Consider the following 22123-nt stretch of genomic DNA (forward strand, 5'->3'; position numbering starts at 1 on the left):
ACATTCAGCAGCTGGTGAGAAAACCTCAACTTAAACCTGAACATGATTTTTACTTTACAAGGACATCCTGTGTGTCTTTTGAGGCAAGAACCAGACCGTTGCTTCCACCGTTGTGTCAGTCCTGGATTATGGTCATGTTATTTACATGTATTTGCATGCATCTTCAGAATGTTTACATTCTGTCTATCATGGAGCACGGAGATTTATTACAAACCTTAAAACTCTGATGCACCACTGTATGTTGTATGCTTAGGTCGATGGTTTGCTTTGTCATTTCATAGACTCTCTCAACCACTGCTGTGTTCTTATTTATAAAGCTATTCTTGCTAGATCACATCCTACTTACAGAAAAATGTGGGAAGTTATTGTCTTAGGTCCCTAGACATATACCTTCTGTCTGTTCCAAAGATTCACAATGAATTTAGAAAAAGCATTGGGAGAATTCAAATGCAATTGCAACTGTTTCCCTCTGGAAACAGCTCCAAAGTTAACAAAACACTCAAGGAACTGATCTCACTAAATGAATTCAAGGTGATTGTGAATGACTTTGACTGTAGAGGTTTTGTCTGAACGTGATTCACATATTTCTTTGGCCCAATGCGATGATGTTTATTGATGTTTCACAGTTCATAGCCACTGAGGTTCACAAACTTTGGTAGTTTTTGCGTTGTATTTGCTTATCGGCTGTATTTTAGTGTTGTTACTTTGCATATTTTTTTGTTGCCTGTGTGTGTGTGGGTGTATGTTCTAGGTTGTGCAACTCTGTTGGCTGTACTTCTGTCTTTCTTGGTCAGGGCATTCTTGAGAAAGAGACTTTTAAATCTTTAAAGAATCATAGTTTCCTGGTTAAATAAAGGATAAATAAAACAAAAAACAAGTGAAAACAAAAAAACTAAACTAAACTTAATTAAAAACTAATTAGAAAATACAAAATCATAGAAACTATTAACTAAAGCTGTTAGCTATAAAAAGTCAAAAGTATTAGAAAATTAATTGGAATTAAATGCATGCAAGTTTAAATAAAGCATTAGCGACATTATACACAGTAGTGTCAGTTAATTAGGTACATCTCTTTAATGCACATATATAATCAGTCAATCAGATGGCAGCAAACCAGTACATTTAAGAATGGTGATGAGATGACCTGCTAAACTGAGCATGAGAATGGGGAACCAAGATGATTTAAGTGACTTTGGCATCGTTGTTTCATGAGTATTTATTAAACTAATGGTATTTTTCCACACAACCATCTCTGGGGTTTTACAGAGAATGATCCCCAAAATAGAAAATATCAAGTAAAGTTCTCTGGGGGAAGATGCTTTCTTGATGCAAGAGGTCAAAGGAGAATGACTAGACCGCTTTGGGCTGATGGGAAAGCAACTCAGATAACCACTCATTAAAACGAAGGTATGCAGAAGAGCATCTCTGAATGCACGGCATGTCAAACCTGGAAGCAGATAGGCAACATGAGCAGAAGATCACAATGGTTTCCACCACTGTCACCTAAGAACGAGAAACTGAGGCTACAGTTTGCACAGGCTCACCTGTGCATATTGGCACTCTTTTGTTGGTGCATTGTTTATACACCACAGCCTACCTGAGTGTTGTTGCTGAGAATGTCCATCCCTTCATGACTGCAGTGTACCCATCATCTGATGGCTGCCTCCAGAAGGATAACGGTCCATGTTACAAAGTTTAGGTCATCTCAAACTGGTTTCTTGAACATGGCAATGACTCACATGAACTCCACAGTCACTACATCGCAATCCAATAGAGCACATTTGGGATTTTTTTTGGAACAGGAGATCTTCGCTGTGGATGTTCAGCCAACAAATCTGCAGCAACTGTGTGTCATGTCATGTGAATATGCACCAGAATGTCTCAGAACTATTTTCAGGACCTTGCTGAATTCACGCCACAAAGAATTAAGCCGGGCTCTGAAGGCAAATGTTAGTAATGTCAGGCAGATAGTAATGTTTAGACACCGCCATCCAGTGGTGGGACTTGTTCGGTGCAAGAATCCGCTCCATGAATCCAGTGCGGTGCGCTGGATGTCACTCCATGTTGTTATCCGGACCAGCTCTCTCATTCCACCGCCGCCGCTATGTGGGCGTGACACACCGGCTTACAAGTAACAACCAAACCAGCTAGTCAGCGCTGAGTGCAAGTCATCCTGACCACATCATTTTGACAGTGCCGGTGGGGGTCTGTGCTGCAGTGTGCTTGTCCAGCAGTCAGTGACGGAGTGACAACACTACTGATGTCACATTTCACCGCAGCCAACTAAATAGTTTAGCAGCTTGTTAGCCTAGCGTCCGAGAGCACATGGATTCTCAAAACACTACCAACACTGAGGCGAAGATGCTGCTGAGCCACGCGAAGACCTTCCGGCTCCACACCGGGAATCTGGTCAACCGAAGCCGCCTGAAAAAGAAGTGTCCGGGCTCTCCCAGCGAGGAGGTAAAACATAACGAGAGGGTTGGAAACGGCAGTGGCATGTAGCCCGTTAGCTTAGCGCCTAGCTAATTATTCAACCTGATATTGATACCGACGAGTGGTAACTGATAGGCCTGGGTAAGGTTACACATAGAGCTTATATGAAGAGAAATATGACTGAAATACATTCGAAAATATGCATTTCATATCCCATCCGTCCATATTTAGACGCATATGTGGGCTAAAGTGGTGTAGCTCGTCAGTTTCACTTTAATTTTACTAGTGTGTTAAAGGTTCGTAGTGTAACCAACTTTACGATCCGGCCTAAGGTGAAAAGTTTACAGACACGAGGCTGTAAAAACCACTGTAAATACAGACCCGAGAGCTTCAAACAGGTGATGTGATTCACTGACAGCCTGAAATGTGACAACAAAACCAGCACTTACAGTGTGCTCTACTCTCATAAAATACTCATGTGTCAGTAATCAACCTAATGATACAGCGGTTGATTGGTTTATGAGTCATTCACGGCTAAACAATGACTAGAACATGTCAGAGCTCCAGAGCCTATCTGTCTAAACATAAACTACTAATCTTCACTTTTGTTGAAGCTGTAACTGTTTAAACATTTCGTTTAATAAAATCCTTTGTCAGCGTTTTGATTTAGTAGTTGAAAGTTGAATAGTTGGTGAACTGAATTGTTTACAGTGTTATATAAAGGCAGGACTGCTGGGAGGGTTTGGTTTCGACTTGTTCCTGAGTCAGCACAGCATTCATTCATTAAATCCTCAAAAATAAAGACATGGCTTGCAGTTTTCTTGGCTATATTTTGGGTGTAACTTACCCTAAAGTGGCACTTGTAGTCTTTTTTTATCAGCCATAGCATAGTGGGCAGGTTGTTGTTTTTTTGTTTGTTTGTTTTTTGCAAATGGTGTGCAGAGCCTGCATGTTGACTAGTGTAATAAGACTTTCTCCGTCCTGTATGTGTGTTTCTTCGTGAAGTGTGATCCTGCATTTGTCTTCTGTAGTCAGAATTGTGTTTAAGGTGGTTTGGTGGCTCTCTCTATATAAGATCTGCAATCAAAGGCAACTTTTACTGCCACAACAGGGGAAAAAATGAGTTATCACAGGGTAGGCTTTTAAGGTAATTACTGAAAATCTGTTTTGGAACACGACACATGTGGCTAACTTCTCACAAAATGGTATAAGGAGCAAAATTGAGCTTTAGGAAGTAATTTTTTCGACACAGTCTTTTGCAGCCCTTGCCTTGCACAACCTATGGGCAGTGTTCAGTTATGTAATTTACTTCTATAGGACAAATTACTACATGTGTGTTCATGTGTGGCCAACTTTGCAACCATGTGACCACCTTAAATATGTTGTGAGCCTTTTGCCATTTGTGATATCTGACTGATATGAGCGCAGTGTCAAAGCTAATGTTATTAAAGACATTTTTCAGCAGCTACAAATCCTGTTAAACCAGTCACAGTTTCTTTCAAAGTCTTACAACACTAATGAACCAGTCTCACTCGTTCAATTCAAAACAACTGATGCAGCAAATGTCACAAATATCTTTGTGTTAATAGGTTAACTTTTCTTTATTTAAACAAAGCATTCAGTGCACCTTAAACTGGACCGATAGTGGATACCTTTAAAGTCGGTCCAGCTGATGTCATTACTTGTCATGTTTTCGGAGCAGCATATTCCAGCTGTTTGGGAATCTACTGATGAGCTCCAGCTGTCTGCATGTCTCATGGTCGTTGGCCTAACCTTAAGTCCGTTTTGATGTTTCAGCTTCGAGACTGCATTCAAGCCTCGCTGAGCGAATGGATTTCCACGACAAAGCTGTCATCCAAGGTGGGAAAACTATTTCAGCTTTCTAATGTTTCAGCCGTAGTAATTAACTCCAATATATAAACCAGTTTGTCAGAGAGTTTGTGCCTTTGGGTAATACACAACTGCGATAGTCAGACCTGCAGTAGGTGAATGTCTCACTGTCAGTCAGATGGATTCCAGTGCTTGGGAAAGTAAAATAATGCAATAGATGTAGATGGACATCAAAGAAATTCTCTAGGCTCTAGGCTGTCATGGTGAATGTTCATGCAGTGCTGCCTGCCAAAGGCGCCATACCAAATGTGCATCTGTCTGTTAGCTTAAGGGACTGGGGGGGTGGGACGTAACCTTTTATGGAGGAGTTTTTTCCCCATTAACTTTAAAATAAATTGGATGCAGTGTTTTTACCCTTTTATCATGGTCTCAAAATACTGAAATGAGATAAAGGAGGCTTTAGGAACTGTTGTAGTCAACCAGCTCTCCTGCTGAACTCACTCCCGCTGCGGGTATTTTTTTGCTTGGATCAGCTAATCTGCCTCGGCTTATATCACGAGGCCCACCGGACTCAGTGGGAGGTTGAGAGCTGAAGTAAGAGGCCTTAAATATATCCAAATGCAAGTCTATTCTCGCTTATGGCCACCAATAAAATCTTTCAAGTTCACGGTTCAGCACGTGAGAAGGCGCCTCACCAGTGTCCCTCTGTCATATTTGTACATATGTACAACATACACATATAGTAAAAACTAGGTGAGACTGACCGTACCACATATCTCATGTCAGATGAGGGCTGTGATCAGATTGCTTTTCTTTACTGTCTAATGCAGGACTTGACTGACACACTGGAGTTCTCCATACCAGAGGCAACAGACGCAATCACACCTGAAGAGAGAGAGGAGTTGAAGGTTTCAGGTCAGTGTTGGTTGCTGTCCCAGCAGAGAGCTGGATCAGCCAGTTACTTGCTGACCTGCAGTAGGGGTGGGGGGAAAAAATCGATACTGTGTAGTATGGTGATATTTTGTTTGCTAATAATGTATCGATACAGGGACAGCAGAAATCGATATTTTGTTACAAAAAAGGTTTTTGTGCTCTGACTTCAGAGCATGTTGATCCTTTGTCTGAGCAAGAATCCTGACATTCCTTCACTGTCCAAATGTGTTTAACTTTTTTTGGCAGCAATAAACATGACAGTTTACTTATTTTAATTTAAGACATGTTTTATTTTAATTAAGTTTAAAACTTTTTTATTTAATGTAAAATTATATTTTGTTTTAATTTACTTTCAAATTCTTCAGTTGCTGAAGGGGCTGCATAGTTTTCATAAACTGCATAGTTCAGAATAGCTATAATTGTACCAGATGGTTGCGTTCAGTTAAGTTGGACTAGACTGTAATACAAACCGTTCAGTTTGTCAACAATAAAACTGAAATGAGAGAAAGACTGAGTGTGAGACTTTGATATTAGATAAAATGAATATTGATAAAGTTTACCTTTATGTACAGAATCTGAATATCGCAACATATTTTCAAAAATTGCAATAATATCGTATCGTGCGTTAAGTATTGTGATAATATCGTATCATGGGATGTATGGTGATTCCCACCTCTAACCTGCAGGTACCTCATCACCCAGCTTGGCGATTTAAGCCAAGGGTCATGGTTGACGTTTTAGTCGACATGAACTGTGATGTCACCACACCTTTTTTTTTTTTTTTTTTTTTAAATCAGCACGTCCTCCTGTCAATCAGATAATATCCAAATTAAATTCCTGATTCAGATAACTAATGGATTAATTCAGAGCATCTCCACCTAATATCTGGCTGACTGCAGAATAGAGTTGGTAGTGCTCATCATGCTTTGTTGTTTTCACAGTCAAGCTGTTCCTGCATGAGTCTGGTCAGTCTTCCATCAAAGACGCAGTGGAGATGGGTGAGCTTTAAATTTCTTCAACAAAAGTAAAAAAACAAAAAGCTTCTTAAATTGAACTCTTAAAACCTACAGCCTTATTTGTCTGTTATTCTTAGCCTGCCAGACGCTGGCTGTGTCCCAGCTTGACTCTGTTATCATTGCTCCGCCCGGGCCCTCAGACGGCGACAGCCAAAGTTTGGCCCACCTTCAGCCAGCCTGGGAGGAGCTGGAGGCTCTGGTTAGAAGCAAGCAGATCGCCGCTATTGGCACCTCTGACCTGGACAAAGATCTGCTGGAACAGCTCTATAAGTGGGCTCAGGTCAGTGGGAAGCTTTGTACATGCGAGCTTTAATCTGTCATCGCCAGTCAAAAGGGATGCTGACGTCTGATTAGGATAGCACATGAGAACAACGATCTGTTATCTGCTACGATTCACTCATCATCTTCCTTTTCTCGGAGCAGATAAAGCCCAGCAGTAACCAGGTCAACCTGGCCTCCTGCTGCGTGATGCCTCCAGACCTGACGGCGTTTGCTAAGGAGTTTGATATCCAGCTGCTGACGCACAATGATCCCAAAGGTAAAGATGTTGACGGCTGGACATATAGTTGTTGTTAAATCACTAAGTAAAACTGGAATGCAGCTGATGTTTCTATAAATGCAGCATTTATTCCAGTTCAAGTTTTGTCCTAATTCAAATATTCAAACAAAATAGAACACTGAAAATTTTCTGAGCAGCTAAATCATTCCTGTAAGATTAAAAACGCATACCAGGGATGCAGGTATACCTGCAGGGTTGATAAGGTGACCCGGGAATCAGAGGCCTGGCTTTTTAACCCAGTCTCAGGCCATTTATTGCATGTCTTCCCCCTGCTCTGTCTCCCTGCTTTGCTGTCTTCTCTCCATGTCCTTGGGCTGCTCAGTGGCTTTAGTGGGATGCTTATGACTTCCCACTTTGTGTAGTATAAGCTGCATGCTGTAGTTTACAGTAAACTGTGACTGTTATTTATAGGGATGGGTATCGTTTAGGTTTTATCCGATACCGGTGCCAAACCGGTACTTTTGAAACGGAAATGGTATCACTCTTGGCTGGAAGCAGTGCTTAAACAATGGAAAAAACACAAACTTTGTCCAAAAACCTCTCATGTTTAACTGTTTTCCACTTTTTCTTTGGTCATTTTAGTCTTTTTGGCCAGGGTGAAGGGAGTATCTGCCATCAAACAAGAAGACAGCCGCATGTAGCTATGAGGATGTTTGCTAGTTCACCTTACATGCATTAATGTAATAACGTGGTTAGCCTACTCAGCGTAAATTACACACGAACAACATTAAGCTATTCACGCAGAGAAGAACGGCTGCTGCTGCATCATCATCCGTCATCATTTCTGCTACACTGGCAGGGCTAGGGGCCAGGACTCTCCTCTTCGGGTTTTTGGGGGATGTTGCTAACTCCGGGTCCGATAACAGGCACCACACCCGCAGTAGATGCGCTCGGTGTGAGGTCTCGCAGCAAGCTATCAAATACGGCGCATTTTTTGGCTTTTAAAAAAACGCTATGCGTCGCCAGGTGTTTCATCAGATTCGAGGTGTTACCTCCTTTGACAGTATCACAGTATCACCTTAAAGCACTTGCTGCAGGCTGCTGAGTTTGCATATTTTGCTGTGACGTACAGCCAGACTTTTGACCGCTCCGCCTTGGGCATTTTTAATCTGTAGCTCTGCTCTGAAAGAACATACGCACCTGGACCCGCCTACTATCCTCGGAAACGTAAAATGATTGGCTAGAATTCAAAGTGTATCACATCTCAGGAAAAAAAAAGCACCGAAATGTGCGCTGCTTTTCGGTCTGGTTACTACCGTTTATACCGGTACCCATCCCTAGTTATTTATTTATTGAGTTTTAAACTGCTCCTTCTTTGCACTGATTTCTTTTTTTTCCAGAGCTGATATCTGCAGACACGTTTCAGGAGGCGGTGCGGGCGGGAGCGCAGGACCTAAACATCGGTGACTGGAGGCTGGAGTGGGTCCTGCGCTACAACGTTATTGTCAAGAGCAGGGGCATCATCAAGTCTAAGGGCTACCTTGTCAGTGCAAAGAAGACAAGCACCTAGCACCCAAACTAGAGAGAGAGAGAGCGGGATGAAGCCATTTTCCTCTGTTTTTATTCACACACATGCAAAGTTACAGCTCTGAATAATGGGTGCTGCCAATCATCATGAATCATGAAGTCATTGTTTAACTTAACGGACCGGTTGCATCTTCCTCATCTGTGATTCATGCGATTAAAGACACGCGGGTGTTCATTACCACTGTCTCCGTGAGATCTAAAGTCGGACATGAACGTGCAAAGATCAACTCCACTGTCAGCTTTGAGAGAAAAGACTGATAAATTGAGATTACCACATGGTGACTCACCGTGACTAGTAAGATAACGGATCTGGTGTAAATCAACGCACCAGAAGCCGCTTTAAAGGTGCTGCTCGTTAAACCTCCATGACGAAGGTCTCTCAACCATACTCTGATATGAAGTGCCTCACATCTGCTCCTCCTGTTATCAACCCTGCTTTGTCTTCCCCGCGTCTGTGTGACTCATGCTTTAAAGACCAGTCTGAATGAAATGAGTGCTAAAGCAAGAGAAGCGTTTATAAAAGAATAATTTCATACTCTGTGTGGAAAGGGGGAAATTATAACGTGTGGGGAGCGGGATTTTTCATGCTATATATTTACATTCCTTCGGTTATAAAACCGTTAATATGTGTGATGGTTGGGTACTCGGGTGGTGGTATGATGGGAGTCTGAATTAGACTTTAACCTGTAAAGCAGACAAACATGTGAGCACATATAACTCTGTTCTGTTATGCTCTTTTTTTCATTTCTTTTTTTTTAACCATGTACTTTTTTTAAGATTACATCAACAATTTTACCCTCACCTCCCAATCTTGCTCATGAGATTAATCAGAGGGAGAGTATTTTAAAAGTAAATGACCTTTAAATGTGTCGTTTAAAAGCACTGGAATCTCCGTGCCGAGGAGATGTGAAAAAGCTTTTGAAGAATAAGTTTGTATTTGTGAATCGCAGACAGGGTCCAGCAACTCCTCGGAATTTAGTCGTACTGTAAAACATGTTTAACATTAAGTGTCTCCTGTAAGTATATCATGAATTGGGTGTTGATAAAATGAAGACCTGGAATCGACGTTGGGGTGAGGGGTTTAAAAAGATTGGGCTTGTGTAAATGTTAATGAAATAAAATGATTAACACTGGTGAATAATTTCCTCCTGCAGAGTATTTGGTGTCAGTCTTCATTTGAATTGATTCGATTTAAAAAAACCAAAAAAAAAACCCAGGCTTTTTGTAATGTTAAGCCAGCAAGCTTATAATTCAGTTAGCATGGTTTAAACACCACAGCCAGCCTGTGTTGTTGCTGACCGCATACATCCCTTTATGGCCTCTGATGTCACAAAACTCACCTTCAAGCTGCTTTCTTCTATGTGATAATCAGTGAACTGAAATGATCTCCATGGTCCAATACAACAGAGCCCCTTTGTGGGAACAGGAGATCAGCATCATGGATGTGCAGCCAGCAAATCTGCCGACTGGACCCTGAGGAATTAATAATAATAATAATAATAATAATGGATTGCATTTATATAGCACTTTTCAAGGCACCCAAAGCGCTTTACAATGCCACTATCATTCACTCTCACATTCACACACTGGTGGAGGCAGCTACAGTTGTAGCCACAGCTGCCCTGGGGCAGACTGACAGAAGCGAGGCTGCCATATCGCGCCATCGGCCCCTCTGGCCAACACCAGTAGGCGGTAGGTGAAGTGTCTTGCCCAAGGACACAACGACCAGGACAGAGAGCCCGGGAATCGAACCGGTGACCTTCCGGTTACAGATACGCTTCCCAACCCCCCTGAGGCAGGGAGGCTTCAGGCAGGCTGTGGTGTTTAAACCATGCTAACTGAATCACAAGCTTGCTGGCGTAACATTACAAAAAGCATCTCTGAAGGCTAAATGGGGTCTAAGCCACTAGCAAGGTGTACCAAGTGTATACTTTCCTAAGTCCTGTGCAGCTAGACCTCCTTTGCTGATACAAGACTTAATAGAGGGATCTAAAGTGGGCCAGACCAGTAAAGTTAGCCTTTGTGTCAGTGAGAAGTTTAGCTAAACATTTAGCTGAAATGTCTAAATATAAGAATTTCAGCTGCTGTAGTAAAGAAAGAAAGAAATGGTAAATGGCCTGCATTTGTATAGCGCTTTACTCAGTCCCTAAGGACCCCAAAGCGCTTTACACTACATTTAGTCATTCACCCATTCACACACACACATTCACACACTGGCAATGGCAAGCTACATTGTAGCCACAGCTGCCCTGGGGCGCACTGACAGAGGCGAGGCTGCCGGTGTTGTGCCAAAAAGTGATTTCCGGTATTTGCCAAAAACTGATTGCTCGTATTTAAACTGCTATAAGTAAGTTGTTGGGCTATACTATGTGAAACATATGTCAAATGCATCCCTCATGGATGACATAAAGTCATCTTGAGCCACAAACAACATTCGTGTAACAAGGTAGAAGCCGCAATCAGTTTTTGGCAGTGACTTTTATATAACCTTTATTTATGCAGTTTAAAAAAAATCTCATTAACATTAAAAATGTCTTTTGTAAGAGTAAGTTGGCCAAGAGGACAGAAGAAATGGCAGCAAATATTACAATAGTTCTGTAAAATATTTTAAGTGGGGATAAAGGACCGGATTGGTTATAATGTAAGTACAATAACACAGAGTTGTAAAGATACTTGAAAAACGGATAATTTTTAAATTCTCTATATAACCCCTTTGTAAACCCTGTTCACCGAAGTCTATTTACGAACATACGTAAAGATATTACACATAAAAAATATACAGAAACATTAGAAATCAGTTTTTAGCAGACAACCACTTTTTGGCACAACACCGGACACTGGCGCCACCGGGCCCTCTGACCACCACCAGTAGGCAAACAAGGGGCTAGTATCTTGCCCAAGGATATTTGGCATGCAGCCAGGAGGCAGCCTGGGATCGAACCACCGACTGCTGTAAGTATAAAACAAAGTTTTAGTTAATTCACAGAAAATATGAAGCAATATCTTATTTATATTTAAATATATTTATTTATAAGAATTATTAAGAATTCGTCCAGCTGGCCGGATTTGAGTCTTTGTCGGGCCGATTTTGACCTCCGGGCTTTATTTTTGACACCCCTGACTTAATATGCAAGTTTGTGTTGTTTTAATAAAGAACATAGTTATTTGTAGAGATAGTAACCCCCCCCCCCCCTTTTTTTTTATGCTTTATGACACAATTTTGGTTATTTTGTCATTTTGTGCTCCTTTATCAAAACAGAGCATGCAATTTAGGTTGTTTTGCTCCTGATTTTGAGCATTAGGCTTTTCTTTCTAATAATTAACTGTCTCTTTGCGGTCTAAAACCACCTGGAAACGTTAATAGTTGCTTCAAACTGACCCACAGATGGGCCCAATGAGTGATTCTTAGCAGTTTATCAAAGGATATATTAAAATTAGGGATTGTATGTTAACTTAGTGTGATCAACCGTCCTCTATTTTTGCATTTGTTGACTTGTAAAAGCCTACATGACATTTTTATTCCACCATTCATTAACCTCACAGAGAAGGCATCGTTTAAATATGTTGAAGTTTCTTTAAGCAAACAGTATTATTAAAGTTCTTCATGACTGGGCCAAGTGTCCTCTTGGTCACCCTAGTTAACTCTCACTGAGTGCTTCTTCCAATACAACAATTACAATAGCTTTAATAATTATAATAAATAAACTACAACTCGAGAGTTAGTCGGCTGCTCTGTGATCTGCTGTTAGGCCTGTGCCTCATTTCCGTTCATTTGACTAGTCGGGTCTAGCCTTCATACCGGAAGTGAGTAGAGTTGTGAGAGTGCAAGATGGTGGCCACCAGGAGAGGAGTGCGTGTGAGCTCCCCAGCTAAAACAGACCCGGAGCAGCGCTCTGAGGTCCAGGTACGTGTCACAGAGGGAGATTATTGGAAGCTGCAGATGTTCAGGTGTCACTTGGAGGTCCAGGTAGTGAGTTATACGCCTGGCACGTGTGTGAGAGCTGATGTGTGGATCTGCCCCAGCTTCACGTGGACTTCACCCGGTACCAGCTTGTGTTCATGTTGTGAGGGATCCGCGCAGAAAACAGAAACATGCGGACTAAATAACAGCATATTTTAGTTTTAGTTTCTTCTCCTACTCGTGTTTTCTGTCTTAACTCTCATAAAGTGCTGCTTGAGTAAATATCTCATGTTATTGTGTAAATATGACCTAAAAATCAACAGATTTCCACATAAAGTGCTAAAAGTAGATCACGAGAAGGCCCACATTAATATATTCAACTCCAGTTATATTTCTGTATAACAAAACTACGCGAACCTCAAGAAAAAGGTGGTAATGAGAAGCTATTAGCTGTTTATTTATTAGCTGTTAGCTTAATATAGCTATTAGGATTTCTAACGCCACACAATGGTGGAGATGAGTTAATGCACAAATACATTGGGCCAAGTTTATTGTAGAGAATTTAAAAAGTAGGTGTAAAAACATTTTTTAGTTAGCTGTTAGGCTAAAAACTAAAACGAATTTTAAAAAAAATCAGTTTTAGCCATGGTTGTATATGTTTATTGCAAGTGTGTTTGTATTATTTTTACTGTTTTTAAATGTTTAAAGGTTTAGTGTGCACGATTTCACCACTAGATGTCAGTAGACCGAGGCGTTCGAGCAGCTGAATTATGTTTTTATTTACCCCTCCCAGTTTAAGTGTGTCTACGGTGGCCGCTGTAGGACAAACAGCTCTGGCGTGTAGGCTGTCAGTCTGCTGTTTACCTCGGCTAGTGTCCGTGTCTGTTTTATCTAGAGGAGACTGTAAGACTTTCGTTAGAGTGGACCTAACTCTGCTGGACTTGGACACTTAGCGAATAAACTGTCACACAGTGCGAGACTGTAACAAACTGTTTGTCAGAGGGAAACGTGACACCGGAGCCTAAAATTAACTTGCAAAATTTAGCTGTTGTTGTCTTAAAACACCAGGGTCACGTGTCTAATCCACTGACAATAAGTAATTGTAACAACATCAGGAGTAAATCAGCATTTTTATACATGTTTTCGTGTGTTAGAGGCCTGAAGGGTGATGTCACTGTATTCATGATAGTAAGGAAACATGGCGGCTTTCACTAACCAGCACCTCGTTATGCATATTTTTGATTGATTAATTCTGAGTTTATGGAAACTCATCAATTTCTTTAAAAAAAAAATAACTCACTAATTAGTGTATATTTATGAGTAAATCATCCTTTATTATTAAATAACCTAAAACACATATTTGGCCCAATAGTGTAGTGTTATACACATAGTGAAGCAGACAAAAGGAGGAGGACAATCTGAAAATATCACTCATAAAATTAGTCTGGAAACTGAAACTCATATTGAAAACAAAAATGTAAGACTTAAAATAAAAGTTAAAGGATGATAACTCTGCTATAGACTTCAGAAAAAGCTGATCAGGAAGGCAAGCATAAGGAGACGATTCACTGCTGCGCTGCTCGGGTGTGATTGATCAACAGAGATTGCTGTAAGAGCAGGGCTTGCAGTCCGTGAGGGCAGAAAGGAACTTGTATTGGCAACTGAGCAATTAAAAGCCTCTGTGTGTGTGGGGCAAGGCTGCGAGGTGAAAACCACGGCTCTGTAAAAAGGACAGCTCTTCCCCCACCTGCAGTCCGCTAAAGATCAGATGAACAAGCTAGAAGCCTGAATGAGGTGCTCCCTGCTGACCAGGACTTTCTGGGTGAAAAGAGAAGCGTTATGTTTGGAAAAAGGAAACGCATGAAACACCTGAACAAGAAGTACCAAAGCTATGATTTTAATCTAACATAAAGTGTTTAGAGTGGATTTAAAGAAGGTTATGGACTCGGCATACTTGGATTTTTTGGGCAGCTCGTTCCAAAGCTTCGGGGCTTTGACTGTGAGGCATTTTCAGCCATGCCTCGGGAACAGATGAAAGGTTTCTGTCTGAGGATCTCAGGCTACGTACTGGCCGGTTTGAGACCAAGCGATCAGATGTAGAGGGAAGCCATTAAAAGCCTCTCCAGGTGTAAATTGTACATGCCGTTCATTATACAGGATTTTTTGTGACACATTAAATTGGAAACTAGTGCATTTGTTGCAGGATATCAAGCTCTCTGTCTGAGTTCTTGACAGTAAAATGTCACCAGACTTATCTTCTGCTTATCGTCTCAGCCATGTTGCTGTGAACTAGCCTTACCACTAACTGTGCCTTGCTTCTTTCACACAGGCCACTCCTTCCACTGCTCGGAGAACCAGGAGGACTACTAAGCAAGCAGAAAGTCCTACCCACAATGCCGTTCTGGAGTCCTGCAGTCAGCTTGAGCAAAGTGCTGCACAAAATTCAGATTCTCCCTCGACCACCACAAAAAAGAGATGCAGCAGAGCATCAAGGCTTCACAGTCCGGAGCAGCCCTCCACCCCGGTGGGCTCCGTCCATGAGGCGGATGTGTCAGAGGCGGAGTCCTGCTGCTCAGTGGTGTCCAACATTGAACTGCCAGTGACGCGTACCAGGGGGAAGAGACAGACCCGCAAAGTTAACAAGGAAGAGGAGGAGATATCTGAGGTGGAGTCGTGCTCATCTGCAGTGTCTGCATCAAAACGTGGCCTAAGGAGCGCGAGAAAGAAGGCCGAAAGCTCAAATGCTGCTTGTGTCAAGGTGGAAGATGTAAAAGCTGTCCTGGAGCTGGACACCGGGTCCTGCAGCTCCGTGGTGTCCGATTCCCAGAGAGCCACCAGAAGTCAGAGAAAAGCTCGTACCAGATCGTCTGCCAAACCCCAAACTGGGGAGTCTGAGCTCTCCGACGCTGACAGCTGCATTTCCAGTGTGTCAGGAGCTGATGTGTCCAAGTCCTCTACTCGCAGAGCTACGAGATCCAGAAGAAAAACTAGTCCCATTCCTATGCATCTAGACGAGCCGTCAGGAAGCTCTCAGCCTCCGGCTCCAACACGTCGACAGACCAGGGCAGTGAGAGGAAAGGCTGCAGCCCCTGCAGAGCTTAGTGAACCTCCGTCTTGTGACTCTGAAGGATTTGAGTCCGGGCCTACTTACAGTTTGACCAGTCGCAGAAGTGGGAGGACCAGGTCGACAACTCTCAGAGCCATGGATTCAGACTCCGACGCTATGGATGTGCATTCCCAAGTGGGAACCCCCAGCTCCACACGAGCCAGAGGGACCCCCTGCAGCAGCCGCACAGGCTCGGGGACCAGCAGCCGGGGCGCTCCGGCCTCCAGGCGCTCAGCCAAGGACTGCAGCGTCGTCGTAGAAAATGCGTCAGAATCTGCTGAGGAGGGCAGCACATTAAACGATTCTAAATTAGAAAGCACACTGATCGCTGAGGATGCAGATGAAACGGTGGTGCAGGAAGATGAGAGCCAAACGGTAGAAGATCACGAGGGTGTGAATAGTACCGATCTGTCGTCCACGAAAGCGGGTAGAAAAAAGGAAACGGATTTCGCCTCTAAAGAAGATTCCCATGCATCTCCCTCAGAACCTGTGAGCGAGCCTGCAGTGGTCAGCAAAAACCAGCAGGAGGAGCCGTCTGCTGGAAATGAAGACGAGGACACTTTAGAGATGGAAGTGATGCAGGAACCAGAGCGGTTAAAGCCTTGCCAATCAGTTACAGAAACAACATGTGAGAGGGCCTTGGAAACCACAGAGGAGGCCAAGGAGACGCAGAAAGCTGTGGACCTCCTCCCACCTCTGCCAGATGAGTCTGTGGATGATGATGTCATCGTAGAAAACCGGCCTAGTGTGGGGGAGGAAATGGAAGTCAGCGCATCTCAGCAGGTGGTTGAGTCCATTCAGGTAACATCATGTCAGCAGCACAAGGTTACAGCAGGTTCTGACTCTGAACCCAAAGACGTCATCGTGGAGAAGAGGACAGCAGTCAGTCTGCTGGACAGCAGTGATGAGGAGGAGGAAGAGGAGGAGGAGGAGAGGGAAGTTTCTGAAGAGGAGGATTTGGGATACAGGGGGAAGGATAGGAGAGGGGGAATTTGCAGCAAGTCAGAAGCTGGAGCTGCATCAATTGAGGGACTGTTTATGATTGACAAGCGGCCGGGAGAAGACGCAGATGAACTGTACTACAAAGAGGAGCGATGGGACGAAGAGGCAAGCACGCAGAAAGGAGCTGAGGAGGAGGAGCAAGACGAGGAGTTTGTGGATGAGGCCGGCGACGAAGACGAGGACGATGACAACGATGCTAAAGTCCTGTTCTCGAGCAGAAACTCTCATGTGTAAGTACATTAGAGGAATTAGAACCGTAGAGGCATGTGACAGATTAAAGGAAAAACCTGAACCTTTGGAATCTGTGGTTTGGGCCCACCGTAATGGTCACTTGAATCAAGGCAAATGGTTTTGTAGTGCTCATCTTTATCCTGTAATGAAACATTTTTATCCAGATGGGAGTGGTCTATTCAAGGAAAGCAATGCCACCATCTACAGGGCAAGAGGGGTCATTTCATAGTTTGATAATAATCAAAATACCAAATACATTAGAATATTTTGGTAACCATTTAGCTCAGGGGTTTCCAACTCCAGGCCTCAGGGCCGGTGTCCTGCAGGTTTTAGATCTCACCCTGGGTCAACACACCTGAATCACATGATTAGTTCATTACCAGGCCTCTGGAGAACTTCAAGACATGTTGAGGAGGTCATTTAGCTATTTAAATCAGCTGTGTTGGATTAAGGACACATCTAATGCCTGCAGGATACCGGCCCTGAGGCCTGGAGTTGGACACTCCCGATGTAGATGATTATCAGATTTAAAAAATGTAGATGTGTAGGTACACTTTATTTCATTAAATGGTTTGAAAGTTTCAGTTCAATGTTATTTATACAGCACCAAATCACAATAAGTCACCTCAAGGCACTTTATATTGTAAGGTGAAAAGAACAGAGAGAATCACATGACCCTCCATGAGCAAGCACTTCAGCGACAGTGGGAAGGAAAAACTCCCTTCTAACAGGAAGAAACCTAAGGCAGAACCAATTTTGAGCAATACTTTATTGAAAACAGTCGTTTGACACTTCAGAAAGGACAACTTTTTTTACCGTCTTCTAGCGCTGTGGGATATGACCAAAATCTCATATCCCGATATAAGAATTCTATCATCCCGATAACGATATAAATCACAAAAATGTAACATTTTCTGTAAATTCTGTGAATCTCTGGCAGCTCGACTAGCGGGAAGTGTTTCCAGCTGCGCGTCATGTAGCTGGAGTCGAGTGTTTTAACCGATGCATGAAACGATACATTTTTAGACATAAGTTGTAACGGCCGCCGTTTTCTTTGTGAGTATTTATTACACGGCGTGCTGCGGGGAAAAGCCTGTTCTAACGTTTGAGTCTAAGGTTTATTTTTTTAGCACCTGGCGGCTCTTTTTTAATTCTTATCCGTAAATAATCTGCTCTTTCACGTGATTCAGTTTATTTTGAAAAGTCTCAACAGGATCTTGAGCTTTATTGTGAAAGGTTTATGTGGAACATAAACAAGCGGACACACATGCTGTTACCGTCGTTGTTGCTAATGACAACGCATAAAAACAGGCGCTTGTCCGTCTGTAGTGTGGTTATATTAAATATAAGAGAAAGAGAGAACTTTGGTAGTGACTGTAGTTCATCAAAACGATGAAAAAATATTGCCGTAAACAGTTTATTTTGCGACACCACGAAACAAACGATAGCGTAAAATGAAACGATAGACGTTTTTATATCGTCATCCGATATATATTGTTATATCGAACAGCCCTACCGTCTTCTCTGATGAGAAGATCGATTCCACACAGTAAATGTAACACTGGTTAGCTTAGCATAGAGACTTGAAACGAGAAATTATTAGCTTGGGGAAAAAGCCGCACCAGTACCTCTACTACATTATATTACTGTTGCCAGGTATCATTAATAATGATAGCGCTGATGAAGAAATTTACAACCAACCTGAAGCACAAACCAAAATTAACTTTTTTTCAAAACAAAAAATCAAGCCTAAATAATGTCCTAAGACCTCAGAGCTTTGTGGTGTTTAAAAACTTTTAGGTACAATAATGTTAGGGACTATTTGCAGCTGCGCATTGAGACACATTTGGTGTTATATGCTATCTGGCAGCATGCACTGTGTATGTGGGACTGTCAATGTATAACATTTATTATAAACAATCATTTATTGTATAACGGGGCGGCACTTTTAGGTGTTTTATTATTTGAGGATAACAGTGTATCTGCAGCACAGCTGAATATGTTCGCATCAGCTCGTTTTGGGTTTAATCTTTTCGTGAGGTTAGCATGCAGACGGTGGAGCCACGGTGTTCAGACACATCGTTAGATTTTATTATACCTGTGCAGAGGTGAGAAATGAGACACGACTGCTCCTCCTGAGGAATTTTTATTCCTGTGCCTATTAATTTCAGGAAAGAGTTGTCCAGCCGTATTGACCCCGGCCTCAAAGTGAAGGAGCTCGGGGGTTTATACATCAGTTTTGATGGCAGCAAATCAAAGCCTCTCTCCAGTTCACTGCAAAAACTAAAGGAAAAGAAGATCCAAGATGAGGTAAATAAGCGATTGATTTTTTTCTTTCCCCCCTCTTCTTGAAGGTGATCTGTGGTGTAGAATGAATAATGAACTCCAAAGCTATGCAAGGGTGATGAGGTGGCGTTATTAAAGGTTTCTCTACAGTTCTCACTGACTTTGACCTTTTTATCTTCTGTTCTGACAGTTCAGTTGTTTTTGAGAGTTGTGGTTTGTGTTGATGTCCGCAGGTGATGAAGAAGAGTGTGATTGGACCAGACTTTGAAAAGAAGGATGCTGTGCCGCCATACAGTGAATCCAAACATGCCCTAAAGCTAAAACGCAGAGTAAGTTTGAAAAAAAAAATTGCTTTGATTGGTCGATTCTAGTTTTATTCTCTGCATTTGTGCAGTCACCTGTGACACATACCTAAAAGAGTAAACGGTAGTCATCACAAATGTTGTTTCTTAGCAGTCTGCATCACTTTTCTTTCCCCAGGCAGAGAGGGAGAAGTCAACAGGGGATGGTTGGTTTAACATGAAGGCCCCGGAGATCACTCAGGAGCTGAAAGGAGACCTCCAAGTGCTGAAGATGAGAGCATCCTTGGATCCTAAGAGGTTCTACAAGAAGAACGACAGAGATGGCTTTCCCAAATACTTTCAGGTCTGTGGAACTGTCCTCCTGCTTCTTAGTTCTTTACACTTGTGGTTATCAATATTGATTTTGTAAAAGTTGGTTAACTTTGTTTTTATAGTCCAGAGCACTCAGGGAATACACTATCAATATCAGTGCGTGTGCTGAGTGTGATGTTTTCCTGTGTGTGTGTGTTGCAGGTTGGTACAGTGGTGGACAACGCTGCTGACTTCTATCATTCCCGTATCCCTAAGAAGGAGAGGAAGAGAACCATTGTGGAGGAGCTGCTCGCTGATGCAGAGTTCAGACAGTAAGTGGGCACCTGCAGTGGGTGTGGTTTTATTATGAGACATCTCCCCTTCCACCCTCTACCTCCACTGGGCATGTAGACTTGGAAATACTCACTAATAAATTAACAGAAATTATATTTTTTTCAGTCACTTTAAATTATATATGGTTAAGAGCATAAAAGGAACCACAATGCCACCACTATGTCAGCCGACAAATGATTGTAGACATTTAGTTTGTGCTTCCTCCTCAGGTGTAGTTGGAAAAGTAAAATTTAACCCTCTCGAGGCAGGCGCTGCCGATTTGCAACAGTTAAAAACTAACAACCTGATTACCCCACATACATATTTTATGAGTTTTTTTTTCTCAGAAGTACCACTGCAGGACTTGGTTGTGCATTAGCAACTAAAACTTAATTTGAGCCTGAGAGGGTTAAAAGGGTTTGTCCGTGTGGGTCTGCATTCACATCACGGTAGTTTTAAGCACTTGAGCTAACGGCAACTAGACTTCTTTTTAAGTTTCTAGATGTTTCACGTCATCCAAAAGGCTCTTCGCTTCTGACAGGTGATGAAATATTTCACTTCTAGTGAGGTTGTCATGTTCCGGATAGTCCTGAGTCGTTAACCCACCCCGTTGTCATCTGAGTCGTTAGTCACACGATGAGACAGCATGTGAATTTTTGAGGAGCAAAGGTCATTTACATCCGCCTGGAACAACCATCGCTGAACTAATGTGGAGGCCTAAGCTACGTGTAACGCAGTATTGAGATCCCTTCCCAGGCAATTTAACTCCCACTCACACCTTGACCTACCTGAATGACACATGATGTCAGGGTGGGGCAGTGTCCACCTTCAAGGGAACCACACACTACCAGTTAAATACGTAGTGCTTCCATTAGCTGCTAGAACCTCGCAGGTGAAATGCTGTTTTTGGACGAGGTGACTTCTTATTCACGCTTACCAACATAAGCATGAAACACAGGACTAAATATTTCTGTCCGTCACAAATAATTAGACATTTACAACACGTGTGTGTTCCAGTTCTTCATTTCTGAGGCGTAGAATTATCTGACTCGTACATTTAGTGATCTTTACCTTTGCTACGGCAGAGAAATAAAACTAATTTACAGGCCACAGTTAGTGGATACAAAAAGACAAACATTAAATACACACTTTCCTTCTCTTCCCAGGAAAAACAAAAAGAGGTACCAGCATGTTATGGCAGAGAAAGCAGCACAGGAAGCTGGCAAGAAGAACAAGAAGAAGAAGAAATTCCATAAGAAGTAAATCTGAAGACTTGATGTGATGAACAGTGACTCTGAGGGGCGTTTCTCTCATTTAGAAATGAAGCTCTTCAATACAAAATGGCTTTTTGAAGCGTTTTTAATGTTTTGGAAATTAAACACTCATTCATGACACTTGGGATAGACTGTTTACATGTGTATACATCGAGAGGCTGGCTGTATAAAACACACAGTCCCAGACAAGTTGATTCAGTAAGAACAATATTTTAAAACATCCTTAAATATGGTGTACATGCTCATATTTACATCTGAACTTTTAGTTTTATCAATTCAAGTGTAAATGCTTTGCTGCACAGCAATCAGTCCCACTAAAATACACAGCAAAAAAAAATCATGGTGCAATTCATTAATTTTCTAAGAGCTCGTGATCTGAAACAAAAACTTTGGGGTCGTCAAAATGTTCTTTGCTGAAATTTTGGTGTTAAACTTATTGCTCCTGTGCGTTTTAGACTGCGACCTGATGTCAGCGGCCTCTGTAATACTGAAAAATCAGGGTTAACCCTGAAGTTACCTTAGCATGGTTAAATCCCTCCGCTTACAAGCCTCTGTAAAGTCGTATGTTGCATCATGTTAACAACAACCACTCACAAAAACAGCTGCCGAAGAACCGCGTCATTATCTGCTGTAGTTCCAGCTCAGAATTCAAGGTGAAACGAGCCTCCACGCTCTGACAGCAGAATAAAATACCCCTGTGTCACATGACCTCCGTGTCAGTAGCACAGAAACATTACACACACTTCAGATGTTTCGGTGCAAGGCTGTGAAAGTGAATGCCTTAATTTTTTTCATTAAAGCTCTTTGAGTCTGCTGTGCTTTCATTCAGGCTTACCTTTGTTCCTCCTCACTCTCCCTCTCAAATCTCTGCAGTCTCTTGTAGCTCTTGGATCCCAACAGTGGCTCTTGGCTACCGTCTTGTCTCTTCTTTGTGTTGCAAGAGATGAGCCCTTAACAGCTGCAGCTTACATCCACTATGTCACTTCCTACGCGCACACACGCACATAAACTGTAGCTTCTTTATACCTGAGCCAATTTCACACACAGCTTTAGAGAAATTAGGCGATGTCTCACTTTGGTTACACCATCAGGTTTTTTC

At 42.3% G+C, this 22123-nt stretch overlaps 2 protein-coding genes across 2 annotated transcripts; both read left to right on the forward strand.

The window, feature by feature from the left end:
- The first annotated feature begins 2091 nt into the window (after positions 1–2091).
- On the forward strand, positions 2092–9439 carry gclm (glutamate-cysteine ligase, modifier subunit). Its single transcript, XM_006800418.3, has 7 exons — positions 2092–2460; positions 4231–4293; positions 5094–5178; positions 6138–6194; positions 6290–6492; positions 6636–6750; positions 8112–9439. Exons 1-7 carry the CDS (start codon positions 2326–2328, stop codon positions 8279–8281), a joined length of 828 nt encoding a protein of 275 aa, XP_006800481.1. The 5' UTR covers positions 2092–2325; the 3' UTR covers positions 8282–9439.
- A 2672-nt stretch (positions 9440–12111) lies between these two features.
- Positions 12112–21634, forward strand: dnttip2 (deoxynucleotidyltransferase, terminal, interacting protein 2). Its single transcript, XM_087836560.1, has 7 exons — positions 12112–12202; positions 14529–16537; positions 18710–18848; positions 19058–19153; positions 19305–19469; positions 19640–19749; positions 20917–21634. Exons 1-7 carry the CDS (start codon positions 12128–12130, stop codon positions 21011–21013), a joined length of 2691 nt encoding a protein of 896 aa, XP_087692686.1. The 5' UTR covers positions 12112–12127; the 3' UTR covers positions 21014–21634.
- The last annotated feature ends 489 nt before the right edge of the window (positions 21635–22123 follow it).

Source organism: Neolamprologus brichardi, chromosome 23, assembly GCF_056152115.1.
Source record: "Neolamprologus brichardi isolate AB-2024 chromosome 23, ASM5615211v1, whole genome shotgun sequence".
In the NCBI taxonomy this organism is placed as follows: Eukaryota; Metazoa; Chordata; class Actinopteri; order Cichliformes; family Cichlidae; genus Neolamprologus; species Neolamprologus brichardi.